The sequence below is a fragment of the Rhipicephalus microplus genome, chromosome 2 (assembly GCF_043290135.1).
Source record: "Rhipicephalus microplus isolate Deutch F79 chromosome 2, USDA_Rmic, whole genome shotgun sequence".
Classification (NCBI taxonomy): Eukaryota; Metazoa; Arthropoda; class Arachnida; order Ixodida; family Ixodidae; genus Rhipicephalus; species Rhipicephalus microplus.
Window position 1 is genome coordinate 28,068,308 of NC_134701.1, and position 16,545 is coordinate 28,084,852.

A 16,545-nucleotide genomic window follows, 5' to 3' on the forward strand; every position below is an offset into this window, starting at 1 on the left:
GCGTTGGGTGCTCACGGGAAGACGACAAACGAGGCTGTAAAGGGCGATATGGGGTGGGCAGGTTTTGAGGCGAGGGAAGCGCAGAGCAAAATAAGGTTCGAAGAAAGGCTAAGAAATATGAAGGAGAGTAGATGGGCAGAGAAGGTGTTCCGTTATTTGTATAGGAAGAGCGTGGACACACAGTGGAGAAAAAGAACTAGGAGACTCACTAGTAAATATACGGCTGGTATTGTGAGCCATATGTCAACAAATAGCGTTAAGGGAAAAGTCAGGGAGGCGGAGAGGATTTACTGGATGGCAGCTATGGAGAAAAAACCGGCTTTGAGTAACTACCGAAAGGGCAAAAATGAAATAAGGAGGGAGGCATTTTACGATAATTCAAGGGGAAGCGCTTTACTGTTTGAAGCGAGATCGGGCTGCCTTAGAACGCGTAGTTATAAAGCAAGATTCAGTAAAGAAGAAGAACAATGCACATGCTGCGGGAAAGATAAGGAAACGGCGGAGCATGTTCTGATTGAATGTGGAGATATCCACCCAGGTGTACGTTTGGGCACGAGCCTACAGGAAGCCTTGGGTTTTAGGGACAACAATGGAAAGCTGAACACACCCGCGATTGAAATAAGTAAGAGACGGTTAGAGTATTGGTGGCAGAAAATTAGAGAGAAAGGACAAAAATAAATATTGGAAAAATAAAATATGAACAGTGTGCCGTAAATGGCAGAGAACTTAAGCTGAAAATTTACCTTTTTTCCATTAAGATAGAATTTATCGAAGTAGAGGCATTAGGCCAACATAAAAAAAAAAGAAAAAAGTTTTTTTTTTTGTCGAGCCTGGTGGCATACTTGTCACCACCCCGTTATAAAGGGGACGCTCATAGCATCCATCCATCCATCCTCAGGAGGAAACGTCTTTTTTAACTTCAAACCATGCACTGTCATCTGTAAGCCTTCCTCCCCTCAGAGTCTCATAAGGCTGCACGGTACCGCGGGAGAGCGTGAAAACAGGTCGGCAGTATCCTCCAAAAGGGTGGGGTGAGCGTCTTCACGGGAAAAGAAAGGCCGAATTCTTGGAAAGTCCCTCTTTTATGTGTGCACGTCTTTGTCGCCCTCCTCACCCCCCACGGACTATAGCGAAAAGCGAGGGCTGTGCGACGACAGTCAGAAGAAAGCAGAAAAACGAACGACAAACGAGCGATACGAGCGAACTGAGCAGATGTGCGTGAGTAAGGTATTTGTGAATATCTTTTTTTTTTTTTTACCGTGAAATATACGGAGCTTCAAACGTGCTGCGCTTGTTCGTATGTACCCATCACAATAAACAGCACAAACACGAAACGAGGCACACCTACAGGAATGAGATGAAGTCTGTTTTGTACTTTTTGCGTGTTTATTTCATTTATTTACTCTGGGGAAAACTACGGTGCGGCAGGAGTTGAGGACGCGTGTTCGCTTTCCGCCTTTATATACGACAAGCGCACATTTCCATAGCGCCGAAATGCACGAACACCAATCTTCTGAAGTACCCTATGACGGCGTTCCTCATAATCACTGCAAACTCGCTCTAAGGGGACGCGGGCGCTTTCAAACTCTTCTCTCGGAGTCAGCTGTGAATATCCGTCATCGGTTTCAATAAACCACAAAACTGAGCAATATTTATTCCGTTGCTCACTGCATAAACTGGCTAAAATCATGCTACTGCCTGAAAATCTTGCAGATTTTTCAGCCAGTAACAACGCAGCGAAGTGGCATGAAATTTGCTGAATGCACGACGTGGTGTAAGAAAGTACTTCGGTGCGGGGACAGCAATGAGGCACCAGGGCTCTTGTTTTTTTCTGCTTTGAAGCACCCACGACAAGTGAGGTCCTTCAGGGAGGCAGAAAGGCGGATAACTTTCGACTATGCTCCCACTGAGCAAGTCTGGTGGGGGAGCGGCAGTGGTGAAGCCCATCTATATTTCCTATGCACTGAGGGTTTATGCCACTCAATCTAAGGATTGCAACGTCGAGTAGGGAACTTGTTGGTTTTCTTCGGTGCCAGTGTACAACACCATGCAACAAGGCACCCTGCCGACGCTTTCGCCTGAAGGAGAGAGAGAGAGAGAAAGGCAAAGGAAGGGCTTATATGATACCCTACACGGGGAGGGGGAAGGGGAGAAAAAGAATAGAGAAAAATGTCAAGGGCATGCGGCACCTGCTGACAATTCGTCATTGGGAAGTCTGCTGTGCGGAGAACTGTCAATGCGTCAAGATAGCAGCTCCTTGACTCGTTAGCGTGAGTCATAAGGCTGACGAGTAGAAATAGCCGATCTTGGACTTACGCCTAGTATCTCGAAAAGAACAGAAACGTTTCAGAAAGGGATAAGTTTATAAGAAAGTGTGGTGACATCGGTGTGCATAAAACACGTTTACATAAGTGCGAAACATGCACTTCGCATTCATGTAAGCAATGGAAGGCGCATTGCACTAATGTGTAGGAAATGGGCAGTTTTGCGAGTGCCGGTCGATTCACGGGCCGTAAATCACGATGAGGGGAATGGTGGCCCCCCGTTGTGCGAACTTTGTGCGTCCCTCTTTCGCTATAAGGAATTTATTAATATTAGCTCAAGAAAACAAAAACACTCGAGAAAAAAGTGGGACGAAGCAGAAATGTTGGGAGCTGAGATATTCCTGCCTCCTGCCACTCCTTTCTCAAGTCATTGTTATTTTGCTCGCGCTAATATGTACCTATTTATATAGTGGTTGATGACGCAGAAAATTGTGCGAATTTCGGTTTCCTATGCTTGAGGCACGACTAAGCTAATGAGTTATTTTTTTTAGTTCTTTTACATAAACCAACTCGCCCAGCTACAAGTCGCTGTAATCCGATACTCGCTCGCTGTAATCCGACACCACATGGTAGCTGCGGCGTACAGAAGACGAGAGGTCCTGCAAACGGCGTCGCATCACCTTTCCGAAACGCGCTTGCAAAGTCGATGGGCTACTCTGGCATTCGTGTAAAATTGATTACAGCCTGACAGCTCAAGGCAACTGCCAGTCAGTCGGCTGCCAGCTGGGGCGACTAACTTCATTCAACAAGAGGCCGGCACGCCGTCTCCACGGTTGTTGGGAGTGGGGTCCAGTTCATCTTTCCTCGACAAGAAAGCACGTTTGCGTATAGCCGGGCGTCGACAGTTTGCCGTAAGCCGGCACGACAACTGGCGCATCACGACCATGTAAACGGGGGTAATGCGCTAGAAAGACGTATCCCACAAATGCGCCAGGCAGGTCTGGATTTCGAGGGGTAAGTCGACCCAGAGTACTTTTCACGACAAAGGAACGCCGACCACTCGTCGTGTTGGTCTTGTGTGCACTTCTCGCACACTACAAGATATCTGCGAGGACAGAAAGCAAGAGCTTCTCGGGACTAAAGTCCGCTAAGTTTTTCTCTTTTGCCTAAGTAACGACAACTGCCTCCTCTCCCTGAGAAACTGAGAAAGTGTTCTATAGAAGCTAGACTGTGCTCAAAGTGAAAAAAAAAAGATGCGAGATGCACCCAATCAAATGATTCTGTACACACGAGCGCTTATCCCACAGCACACGGACACGTGCGCACACAGCGTGTCACATGCCCTATCCACCCAACCATCCTCTCAAAACGCTATGACGCACTTGTCAATCCGTAATGGTTCATATTTTATCCTGGCCACCCTTTTCTACCGTAAATATGCTTTTTTGGAAACAAAACTATTCAATTTATATATTAATATATTGATTGATTGATTGATTGATTGATTGATTGATTGATTGATTGATTGATTGATTGATTGATTGATTGATTGATTGATTAGGTTCAAGGAAGGCAGCACAAACACCTGTATCATCTATCTTGCCTTTTATCGACATTCAAGCAACCCATAGTAGACGACTGTCGCGAGAAATTCTTTTCAGTAATTATCCCGACTGAGAAAAGGACTCGCCCTTTTATTTTGAGTTTTGCATCAGTCCCTCACCACACCAGCTTATTATTCATGCCAGCTTTGGAAGTGTAGTTGCCACGATCCCTGTGCATCTGGTGCTAGCTCACTAACCACATGATGTACTTTCCTGTAAAATTTTCAGGAAAGCGAATTCGCCGGAGAGCAACGCCAAAGCGCCGCCTGTACGCCATGCTTGGACGACAGTGGTTTTGCCAGAGAGGATGACGCAACGTCTGAATACTGGGGCAATTTCGGCATCGTCGAGGAGTCGCTGCCGAGCCTGAGTCTGGAGACAAGCGTCACAACTCAGCCAGAGGAGCCGATCATCACCGGAAGACGAATTGTGTCACTGGCCCATTTCGTGAACGCTGTTCGTAGTCTCGACGACCACAGCTGTCCTAAGCTGACTGGACGTTTTGCACTCGTGAAAGAACGGAGAGTGGGGCTCTGGTCGGAGCTCACTTTTACCTGCAGTGAATGTCAGGAAATCAGAAAGTTGACGACTGACCCCGTCACAGAACCAACGTCCCTCACTGACAAAGCAAACGTAGGAGTCAATGATGCTGCTGTTTGGGCATTCATGAGTATCGGATCGGGCCACTCGCAGTTTGAGGAAGCAATGGCAGTCATGGAAATTCCTGCTATGAGCAAAGGGGCTTTTCTACGCCGGGAGGAGTCCCTGGGAAAGGTAAATAAGCTGATAAATATTTATTTTCTCTTTCTGAAGACGATGGAGGATGTACAGCGCTTTATTTTTAGTAAAATTCACGTGAAGTGACAGTGGCACGTGCATGGCAAGCATTTTGAACGGGAGTACGGCACGATGAGAATTTCTCTGCAACATTTCGTCGTATACAATGAAACGATTGATCGTGAGATGTCAGGATTACAAGTGAGCCAATAATCGTCCTGTCTAGGAGCTCACTCACGCATTGACGCAATTACAAAGTGCGGCATCGCTATTGTGAAAACAATTTCGACGTTGTAATCTGCTGTAATTTTTGTTTTGTTGCAGTGCTGGAAAACCGTCCTTTTTGACCAAATGATAAAAGCCGGAAAAGAAGAAAAAAAAACTCGCGGAAGAAGCTGGGGCTTTCTGTGAGGATGGCATAACCCCCTATATTACAGTGATTGTCGATGGTGGGTGGTCACACCGCAGTCGTGGACACCGGTATTCCGCCAACTCTGGTGTCGCTGTGATTATAGGAGAACGCACGAAGAAGCTCCTCTACCTAGGAGTACGAAACAAGCTGTGCAGTACCTGTGAGCACTATTCTAGGACGGGAAAGGGCAAAAAAGACCATGTGTGCTACAAGAATTGGAACCAAAGCTCAGGGGCAATGGAGTCGGATATTATCGTTGAAGGCTTCCAGAGAAGCGTGGAAATGCATGGTGTGGAATACCGGATATTCATAGGAACGGGGATTCGTCCGTTTTACATCAGATACTCACGAAAGTGGAGTACGGGCACTTTGTAAAAAAGAGGGAATGTGCAAACCATGTTGTGAAATGTTACACCACTCGGCTCTATGGCATAGCCAAAGAAACAAAGGGCAGTTCAGCTTTCCTAAGTGGCCCTAGGATTAAGTGGTTAAAGAATGGTGCACGGAAGGTCATAAAGCACTACGCAAACATTCTTAGAGATGTAGAGGGTACTGCACAAAAGCAGCGTGCCCAGAAAGCCGACCTTACGCGCCAGCTTGCGGGTGACCTAATAAATGGCCCAAACATGTTTTTGGTTGCCACGACAGATGCAAAGACTACTCCTGTGATGGCACCGAAGGTGACAACATTTATGATGGCATGCCTAAGGTGCTACAAATGAAAATAGTTACCGCTGCCAATATAATTGCCGAAAAAGCTGACCGTCTTGTGACAGATGATACAAGTAATCTTGCCGAGGCAGTCATGGCACCGGTAGCCAAACTATCTGGTGGTAAACAGATCAACAGATGTCAAAAGGGCTCTTATGAACACCGCTGTTATGGAGCTGGGCTCAGCTTTCAGCTGGGGCCACAGTGGCACTGCACCACATCCAAGGCTGTAACCTGCAAGAGCCCCGCAGCCGTCTTGAAGCGCTACGCAAGCAAGAAGACGGCTCAGAAAGCAAACAAAGAGTCTCTCAGAAGAAAACTGTTTGAAGAAAATGGCCACCAGCAGCATAAGCGCAAGGAGTCTACGGTGAACGACTCAATGATTCATTATGGTCCGAATGGCCAGCAGCCAGACATGCCACCAGAGCAATATGCCGAGAAAGAACGGGCTGTTTTAGCAAGCCTGCAGGTGAATGAGAAACAGCAGATGGAAATTGAGAAGGCTACTCGAGGACAGGCTGATAATCCCACATGGCATTTTGAAAGAAACATGCGCCTAACGGCGTCGAATTTCTATGCAGTATGCCGAAAGAGGGAGTGGACACCGTGTGACACGCTCGTGAAGACCCTGCTCTATAAGAAAAATTTCACCAGTGCCGCTCTTGAGCATGGAAGACAACAGGAACGTGTTGCACTCCGGTTATACGAGCAAGAAATGGAAACTGCTGTGCAACCTTGAGGATTATTTGTTTACCCAGAGTACGGATTCTTGGCGGCGTCGCCAGACGGATTAATTGCGAGCGACGGTATCGTGGAGGTGAAGTGCCCATTCACTGCGAAGGACATGGAGCCATCGGAGGCAGCTAAAAAGTACAATCAAAGGAGCCAAGTACACGAACCACCCAAATTGAGCTGCTCTCATAACTATTTCTACCAAGTGCAAGACCAGCTGCATATCACTAAAAGAAGTTTCTGCCACTTCGTCGTCTGCACGTCGAAGGGCATCCACGTACAGCGGATCGAAAGAGATAATGACTTTTGGAAAATCAGAATGCTTCCACAACTAATCAGATTTTACAGAGACTGCATGTTACCTGAAATTGTAGATCCCCGTACTACGCGCAGCATGCCCATACGCAGACCACAGTGGAATGTGAAAGCAATTGAGTCACACCAGCAGTCTAAACGAGCTTTGATGAAGAACAAGGAGGCAAAGCAGAGTGGCCACTCGGAAATTTTCCACAGCCTTGAGTCGTAGGACTGCTGGGCGCGTGCACTGTCAAGAAATTCACCAATTGTGACGATGCTACCTAATGGTGATTTTGAGCGCACTTTCGTGTTGGGGTAACGCTAAGTGCGTCTGTAGTTTCGGCCATCTGCAGTTGTAGCTATTTACATATTTCCACGCAAATTGCCAGTGCTCGAGCGTTACGCATACCACTTTGTGCATTGCAGGCGCCGCGAACCAAGCGAAATGCCGAGAGCCCCGTTACGAAATGCCGAGAGCCCCCCCCCCCCCCCCCCACCCGGTAGCTGCACGCGCGCGAGCTGCTACCGGGGGGGGGGGGGAGGGGGGGGCTAGCGAGCGTGACGGAGGAAGAAGGCGAGGTTAGAGGCCAGTGGCGAGTGACATCAGCAGACTCCGCGTTCGCTCTCTTTCGTCCTTGTTCGCTCTATTGGTTACGCCGACGACGCCAACAGGCGCCGCCGCTCAACGCAGCAGTATGTGCGTAAAAGCTTCACTCTAAAGAACTGCACATTAGGAGAACGACCTTGTATATATCGAATAGCAGATGCAGGCTCAGATTTGACGATAGCAAAGACTCTTTCTCGAACAAGCTATGAGGTAGCAATTCACTTCTTGGTGTCGGGTGTGTCATCAGCCATTCACGTGCGTTCTGCAGCAGCAATGACCGAGAGACATGACCACAGAAGCGCCAATAAACTTTTGTAAAAAGTTCGTGTGTGATATAAGATAAAGGAAAATAATAATAAAACATACACCTTCATTCTCTGCTGTCACAAGTTCGCATCCGAAAGTTGTGATTATATGTACTTTTGCTTTGTGCGATTTCACATTTCTCTGAATGTATGCGTTGTAGTTCTGCGGGCTTTTTTGTGTGTGTGATGTTCAGGTGTCTTCGTGGCTGTAACCAAGTGCTGCCGACGCTCGTTTCGTACTAAATAAATTGTCACAACAACGTGTATTGACTCAATCTTGCTTACTGCATGACAGCCCTTCATTGCATAGCATATACACAACACTAAGACTCGTTGCTTGAAGATATGTTAGCCGACATAGTTATTTGAATTGACCAATCATGCATCCAAAAGCCTTATCCAGTGCGACAAGACCTTTTCTTCAACTCCTTTGCAACTATTGTATTTGTGTACTCATGTTTTTGCCTTGCATGCGCTTTACGAACTCGAATTGGGTACGACATAGAAGTAATACAAGCAGCGGCTGTGTAGAAAGATGCATGGGAGATGCACTGTACCATAAGTCTTTCCCTCCCTTGTTGCACTCCTGGGAGGTTTGTGTGAATCCGCCCCAGTTTTTATCATGAGATGTTTATAGAGCTTGAGGTAACGGCCTCGAATCTAAGAGCTTGCAGTCAATAACTGATTTGGGCGAAACGATCACTCTTCATGTTATTACCACGACCTTTACAGAAAAAAAAATGATGTTGAAATAGCGTACGCGAACAGAGAAGTCGTTGCTTGGACAAGGGAATAACGCACCTGGACCATTCAGGCCACGCATGTGCGAGTCTCGCTCATATGACACACAAGAGGTAATCTTCATTTTCGTCATAAAAATAGTTTGTCGACTAGTCCGATGGTTTGCGTACGGCAACGTGATAAATAAACGCTGCATCAACCAAAACATGAATTCATACTAGCCTGCTGAAGTTTCAATTCTAATGAAATAAATTACGCTACGTATAGTGGGGAAAACTAATGATTATGCAGTCGGCACGTGTTGGGCACCGTGAGTCACAGCGGCCGCACTTCTTAGCACGCGATTTGCCTAACTACCCGTTTTTTTTTTTTGAAAATTTGGAAGCTTAGGTCATACTGGGAAGGAAGTATACATAGTCAAATATAATTTACCTTCTCCTGTCTCACCGAACCGCATCATGCTCCAGCAACCCCAATTATTTGTAGAACGAACTGTTCCGTTGAACCTCGCATGAATACTCATAGTCCAAGTTTTGATCTCCATTGTATACATTGTTGTGACCTCCGCGATAGAGTTTTTCACTCAACCCCGCATTCCAGCACTGTATGGAACGTAGAGCAGCTGGCCAAGCAGGCTACGCAGCCTACATGAGGGATCTCTTGAAAAGCAGCGACCGCAGGGGTCAGGGGCTAGTGAGCATGGAGAGAGATGGAGGTGTCGTTGAAGGGGAGAAAAAGAAAGCCCCTGCTCAGTGCCTCATTTCTTCGAACCGTGTCAGCGCGATTTGCACCCCCTCTTCATGCAGTGTGGCGCGCCGGCACACGTGTGGCTGTTCATCTCCGAAATGTTGGCCTTCCAGTCCTGACTTGGTGGCGCCGTCTGGTATTTTTTCCAGAACTACTCGCAATATGGCGACAGTAGAACCGCCACCTTAATAAAGTAATCCTCTCTTATGCTCACCCCTTCAAAAAAGTTTTTAGCATCTCCTGAAAACCCATTCTTTCAAAACTTGATCATCAGAGATGCGATGTATCTCCACACCTGATGACAGACATTTGTCCAATTACAGCCGCATTATAACAACAAGCAGCCCTTGGAAGATGCTTGAACACGTGCCATCATCTCAGGTCAACATGTTTCCTGAAACCACCTTGCTCTTAGTTATGCGACAGAATGGTTTTCATAAATCATTTTCTTGCTAAGCTCAACTTGCCCCATGACAAACTGTGTGTTTAATTTTAGACCATTCTTGGGGAGCTATTTTTCTTAATAATTAAAGAAAATTCGATAAAGTGAAGCATGAGCTTTTAAAAGGAAATTTGCAAAACATGCACAATCATCTCCAATACCTAGCCTGAGTACATCTTTCAATAATAATGATCATTTTCATTTTAGAGCACATATCTGATGGCACAAAATCTGGAGTACCAAGGAATCTGTCATAGGTATTTTTCACTTCTTTATTGGGGGCCATGCAACAATTTTAAATTATTCATGCAATATACTAGAAGTTTACTGCAGTGTGAATCACTTGCCACAATTAAAAAAATAATTATGGGGGGAACATATGGACTCTTTATAAAGGTTGAAGTTGGTGCTGATGCCGTCTGTCGCATGACCAGTATTAAGACAAAGCACGCCGCATCGCATTAGGCCTAATAGCAGTGCTACGCTTCCATTTCACACACACACACACGCGCGTTATGTATGCTTCACTGCAATACACTGCAAGCACTTCACCCCATGACACTGCTGTATTGCGGCAATGTTAACTTTGAAAAGACCTTTACGGGTTAGCGATTGAAGCTCGACAATGCTCCCAGCAATGAAATTTCTATTTTATTACATTTTTTTTTCATTTCTATTCACTTGCCTAAACTAGTGTTACCAGCCGTCCCGAATTTTGCTGGACTGTCCAAGACTTTGCCCGCGCTGTACCAGTCGGGACAAATGTCCCCGATTTTTTTCCGGACTGTTCAGTAAACGAAAAAAAAGAAACTTTTTGCGTTATAAAAGGCATACCAAAAAACGTGCTTCCAACTGATCACATAGACAAAAAATGTTGCTGTGGTTAGCTGCAAAGAACTTTAAACACTTCAGCTGAACTTTAGCGTCAACTTTTACTAGAGCATTCTAGAGCGAGAGGAAGTGTCATGAAGAGCACATAGCAAAATTTAGTGCCACATCAAGAGACCGACGCAATGTAGAGAAGAAATAACGGATTTGTTTGGAAGGCACCGCAACAAAGAAAACTAATTTCCTCACCCACACACAACTACCTTCACTGTTGGTTACACCAATCTAACACACACTGCTAAGCAAACAAATTGCCATCATCTGCGACTGCTTAATAAAGCCACTCGGACAAGAACGTTCTCTAATTCCAACTTGTGCATTCCGTATCTATCTCGCGCATTTACGCAAGAACAAGCTTCAATGAAAGCGTTGGCACAGTATATACTTCCTCCCAAATGACACCAGCTGTTTGATCGGTCCTCAAGCAACACGCATGCACCTACCATACATCCGCGTAGTACATGCATCAGACCAACAATCACAAATCGCATTCCTAAGGCATTTATTTTATGCTCGTTGTCATTACTTGTAGATTTGGTGGCAAACACTTCGGGCTGGTAGGTGTTAATTCTGTGCTTCGGGCGAATGACGTTAACTACTCGATAAGCACGGATGAGAAGCTCCTGAACATGGCGACATCACAGGAATGAACAAAAGTGGCAGCGACTTGCGTATGAATCACTTTATAACAACAGAAAGCGACCACGACCACACGGGCAGAGGCGGTTCTCGCCATTTCAAACAGATTACAGACTAATCCAACACCAACATCGGAGAAAAAAACATCATGACTAGAATACGATGAACCCGCCACAGACTGTGTGTCACAAGCTAGTGAGTAACTCTACCTGAACCACAGAATAAAGAACGCCTAATCGCCTAAAAATGTTTTTCATGGATAGATGGATGGATGGATATGGCTGTACTCTTTAGATCGGGCGGTGGCTAGCGCCACCAAGCCGTAATACTTAATGAACCAAAAACTAGATTTATTATTTTTTTCTTTAAAAAGTGAGTTTGAGGATTCGTACTTTGCAGTAAAGGGTTTCATTTTCACTCGTGCCTTGACTTTAGCCACCAATCAGATAACCTCCTTCTAGTTAAGTCTACCCGCTTAAAGTCTATTTTGCCCTCCCGGTCCCTAAACCCCAGAGCTTTGAAAAACTCTGCGCCATCATCCTGAACTATAGGGTGAAGCCCTTTACAGAACATTATCAAGTGTTCGGCAGTTTCTTGTTCCTCTCCACACGCACTGCATACTGTGTCTACCCCTTCGTATTTGGCCAGATATGTCTTGGTTCGCAGTACTCCCGTCCTGGCCTCAAACAGTAGAGAACTACCCCGAGTACTATCATAGATCCTTTCCTTGGCAATTTCCTGCTTAAAGGTTCGATAGGTCTCTAGTGCGGACTTCTCAATCATGCCCATTCTCCACATGTCAGTCTCAGTTTCCTTCACTTTCTTTTTAACCGATAGTTCTTTTTGGTTTGGCCACCTGCTGTTTTCTAAGTATTTACCAGTCAATTTCCTGGTTCGCTTCCTCCATTTTGTATCGACAATCTTCATGTACAAGTAGCTGAAAACCTTTCTAGCCCAACGCTCCTCCCCCATTTCTCTCAAGCGCTTCTCAAATTTTATCTTGCTGCTGCTTCCCTGCCCTCAAATGATGTTCATCCCATATCACCTTGTACTCCCTGATTTGGTGTATTCCCGTGAGCTCCTAAAGCAAGCCTACCTATTCCACGTTGCTTAATTTCTAATCTTGCTTGAACTTCTGATCTCATGCACAAGACCGCATTGCCGACCATCAGCCCAGGAACCATGACCCCTTTCCATATTCCTCTCACAACATCATACCTATTGTAATTCCACAGTGCCCTAATTTTCATGACTGCTGCATTCCTGTTACATTTAGTCGTCACGTATATTTCGTGTTCCCTCAGGTACTCAGTCTCATTGCTTATCCATACGCCCAGATATTCGTATTTATCTGTTATCTCTAGCGCGACTTCCTGTATTCTAAGCTCACTACCTTCTTTGTCATTGAAAATCATGACTTCTGATTTTTCCTTACTGAATCTAAAATCTAACCTATCTCCCTCAATACCGCAGATGTCTATCAATCTCTGCAAATCTTTCTTGTTGTTGGCCATTATCACTATATCATCTGCGTACATTAATGCTGGTAGTGCCTGATCAATAAGCTTTCCTTGTTTGACTAAAGAGAGGTTAAAGCCCAGCCCACTTCCCTCTAATATTGCCTCTAATCCTTGTAGGTACATCATGAATAATAAGGGTGACAGGGGGCACCCCTACCTAAGCCCCCGTTTTACCTCTGCAGGCTTGGATACCTGTTTTTCCCACTTTATAACTACCTTGTTACCTTTATAGATACCCTTTAAAAGATTAGTGACTACATGTTCCATGCCTAGTGTGTCCAGTATTCCCCACAATTCCTCTTGAACCACGCTATCGTACGCTCTTTTGATATCCAAAAATGCTAGCCACATAGGCCTGTGTTCCTTTTCTGCTATTTCGATGCACTGCATCAGTGAGAACAGATTCTCTTCCAAACTCCTGTGTTTCCGAAACCCATTCTGCAATTCCCCCAGCACCCCCTCATCCTCTATCCACGCCTGCAGTCTTTCCTTTATAATCTGCATCGCCAGCCTGTAGACAACTGATGTCACTGTTATAGGACGGTAGTTGTTTATGTGAGCTTTGTCCCCCTTTCCTTTATAGATCATGCTCATCCTGCTAAGTTTCCATCCATCGGGAACTTCACCATCGATTATTATTGTGCTCACTGCCTCTCTCAAAGCCTGCTTAGAATTCGGACCTAATGTCTTTATCAGCCCAATTGGAATGCCATCTGGGCCTGTTGATGTACTACTAGGAACCCTTTTCTCAGCCCTTTCCCACTCTTGTTGGGAAAATGGAGCCATTGCACCACTTGATTCGTCCTTGTCTATTGTGGTGCATAAAGTACTTCTTTGTCGAAATTTTTTTGTCACCCTTGTTCTTATATATTCAATAGCTTCGTTCTCTTCTAGCCTAGCACCTTGGGCTGTAGTTATAAAACTCTGCTCTAGGCTCGTCTCATTTCTTAGGGAGTTTAGATGGTTCCGAAATTTCGCGGCTGCCTTTCTATATTTTTATGTACTTCTGCCAGCCACTGAGCTTCCTTCCTTCTAATCTTTTCATTGATCAGAAGGGATGCATCCCTCCTACAGCTTAGAAAGGTTGCCCATTTTCTTTCAACATCATCTGTTGGTTCACCCCGCTGCTTAGCATGTCTGTGTTCCCTAAAGGCTTCCTGACGTTTTGCTATGGCTCTCTTACCTCCCCATTCCACCAACTTTTGGGTTTGTGTCTTCTTTTCCGGTGTGACTTGTCGCGCGTCTTAGCAAGCTCAAGCTCAAAGAGTCTAATTAGATTGGTGTATGTCCACACTGTCTTATTTCCTTCCGTGATTACTTTCTCAATTTGTTTAGTGGCTATTTCAATTTGCCTTTCTGAATAAAAATTTTCCTGTAGTTGCTCATCTTGTCTCCTTCCCACTTTCACTGCTCTGCCAAAACTTAGCTTGATACGTTTGTGATCGCTACCCAGACTTCTGGAGCCACCTTCATTTATGTGCATTCCCCTGAGCTTATCATACATCCTATGTGACATCAGTGCATAATCTATCGTCGACTGAAGCCTTCCTACCTCCCATGTTATTTGACCTTCACACTTCTCGGTACTGTTGCAAATGATCAAATCAAGCCTTTCACACATATCCATGATCATTTTGCCTGTTGGGTCGGTATACCCATCTATATCTTCTATGTGCGCATTCATGTCTCCTAGTATAATTATTTCGCACTCTCTTCCTAACTCCTGAATGTGCTTTGATATACACTCTACCATTGCCTGGTTTTCCTGTCTGGCCTTTGCTCCCGTCCACAAGTACACGAAACCAAGGAGTGTCATTTGACCTGCCACTTTCCCTTTTAGCCATAAATGTTCCTTGCACTCCTGCTTGACCCTTTGCCATTCTGTACTTTTATGAATGAATGCCCCAGTACCACCCACCTTTCTGCTGCCTCCTGTTCTATTACAATATTCCAACGCGTAGTCCGGATTGTTCGGAGGTTGTTCCATGTCCCTGAGATGTGTTTCTACAAAACCGTATACCATCGGCCTCTCTTTCTTAGCTGTTCTTCTATCTCTTCCCACTTCAGCCTGTTCCTACCACCCTGCTATACCCTATGTCTGAATTGGCTCGGCGCTCGTGGCTACGTCTATTTATGCCCCGGACTCTACCTATCTTAGATATTGGTGCCACTTTGGAATCGTATCTGTCCATACCACCTGTCGAAGAGTCTCCCTGGTTGTTTTCCTCGTTACTAGCTATCCTGCACCCCGAAGGGCTCGCTTGCTCCCCAAAAAAACTACTGTGCGTCCTGCAAGTCGCCAACCCACCTCATGACCTAGCCGCTCATCGAAGTGAATTTTGTCTCGTTGAAACCCCCCCCCCCCCCCCCCACCTATGCACCTCTCTGTTTATTTCCACCACCTCAAAGCCTTTCTCTCGACTCATCCGTCATATCTCTTGGTTTGCGTTGACCACCGCTCTTTGCAGGTTGCTATCACGCACCGGTACCTCCGGTATCGTGCATATCACTACCTGTACCTTAGGAGAAGTGGCGCGCATGTCATCGACGCCTTTCGCCAGTGTGGCTGCTAGTCCTGCTGCATCTTCATTGAGGACATCGTTTAAACCGCCTGAAATTATCACGAGGTTTCGTCTATCAGCTGTCGTTTTGAGCTTTGCGCTCGCTTGCCTCATGACTGCTTCAAGCTTGCATCCTGGGAACGCCCCTACTGCAACCCTCTTGTCACCTCTTACCCTCTCTTTGATGGCTTCTGTGCATCGATTTAAATTCGAGTCCCCGGCGATTATCACATGCTGTGACTTTTCAGCTGGAGCGTTCTGCACCTGGGGGCTACTTGCACCTGTGACGCCGGCTGCTTTGTTCTCTCCCTGCCCCACCACTACCTCGCTGAAGCTGAGCCTTGTGACAGTTGAACCGGCTAAACCTGTTTTTTCCAAACTTGCTTGTTTTTCCTTCTCCACCGTTCTGGTTGCCGGTTCCCTACTGTTCTCTCGGTAGGTCGCTTCTTTGTTCAGCTTCGCTAGCGCTTCCTCGGCGGACTTCAGTCTTTCTCCCATTGCCCTCGTTTTCTCTTGCTCTGTCGCCAACGCAGTCTCGAGCTCGGCGATTCTCATCAGCAGTTCACTCTGGGCAACCATCATTTTCTCCATTTTTTCCTCGACCTCACATTGCCTACACTTCGCGTCAGCCTCTTCTCCATCCGCTTTTACGCTTGGGTCCACTTTCAAACCCACTCCACGTCCTGAACACTTTACAGTCTTTTTAACCATGTCTTTCTGACACCAATTATCCCTATACTCGATAATTACTAAACTCGAGCCCTGCACTTCAAAAAAAAAAGAAAGTCTAAGCTCTACTACAAAAATTTGCGTGTTCAATGTACGCCCACCTCCCCCACAGGGTGGCAAAAGAAAAAAAACAACAACAAGAAAATTTCAAACACACACATCCGCACTAACCAATAAATACCTGGTGTCTGGCCCCCGAAAAAGCCGTACCATAAAATAAGTGCTACGAAGATTTCAACCGCTGCCTTATAATTATAAAGACAAGCTCAAAACATGCAAAAACACTTATCTGCGCAGTCGATCCGGAGCGCTCAAAAAACACGTCCATCCACCTTGACAGACTGAACCCTAGTACACCAGCGCCCCTAGCGGGAGGTTTAGCTCTTGGCTTCACAAATCCTATGGCCGCTGCCCTCCGCTCTTTTCACTATCCAATAATTCTAGTACACTGTAGTACCAGTACAGTGGACTGGAAGGTTTTTAGTGGCAAGAGCGAAGCGGGCGTCTATAGGAGGCGCTGTGACGAAAAAAGCTGTCCGCCGCACGTAGCGCTGCAGTCAGATTCGCGA

General features: G+C 45.9%; 1 protein-coding gene across 1 annotated transcript; it reads left to right on the plus strand.

Annotated features, from left to right (window-relative positions):
- The first annotated feature begins 1,897 nt into the window (after nucleotides 1-1,897).
- On the plus strand, nucleotides 1,898-5,536 carry LOC142784542 (uncharacterized). Its single transcript, XM_075882984.1, has 3 exons — nucleotides 1,898-1,936; nucleotides 4,097-4,642; nucleotides 4,970-5,536. Exons 1-3 carry the CDS (start codon nucleotides 1,898-1,900, stop codon nucleotides 5,054-5,056), a joined length of 672 nt encoding a protein of 223 aa, XP_075739099.1. The 3' UTR covers nucleotides 5,057-5,536.
- The last annotated feature ends 11,009 nt before the right edge of the window (nucleotides 5,537-16,545 follow it).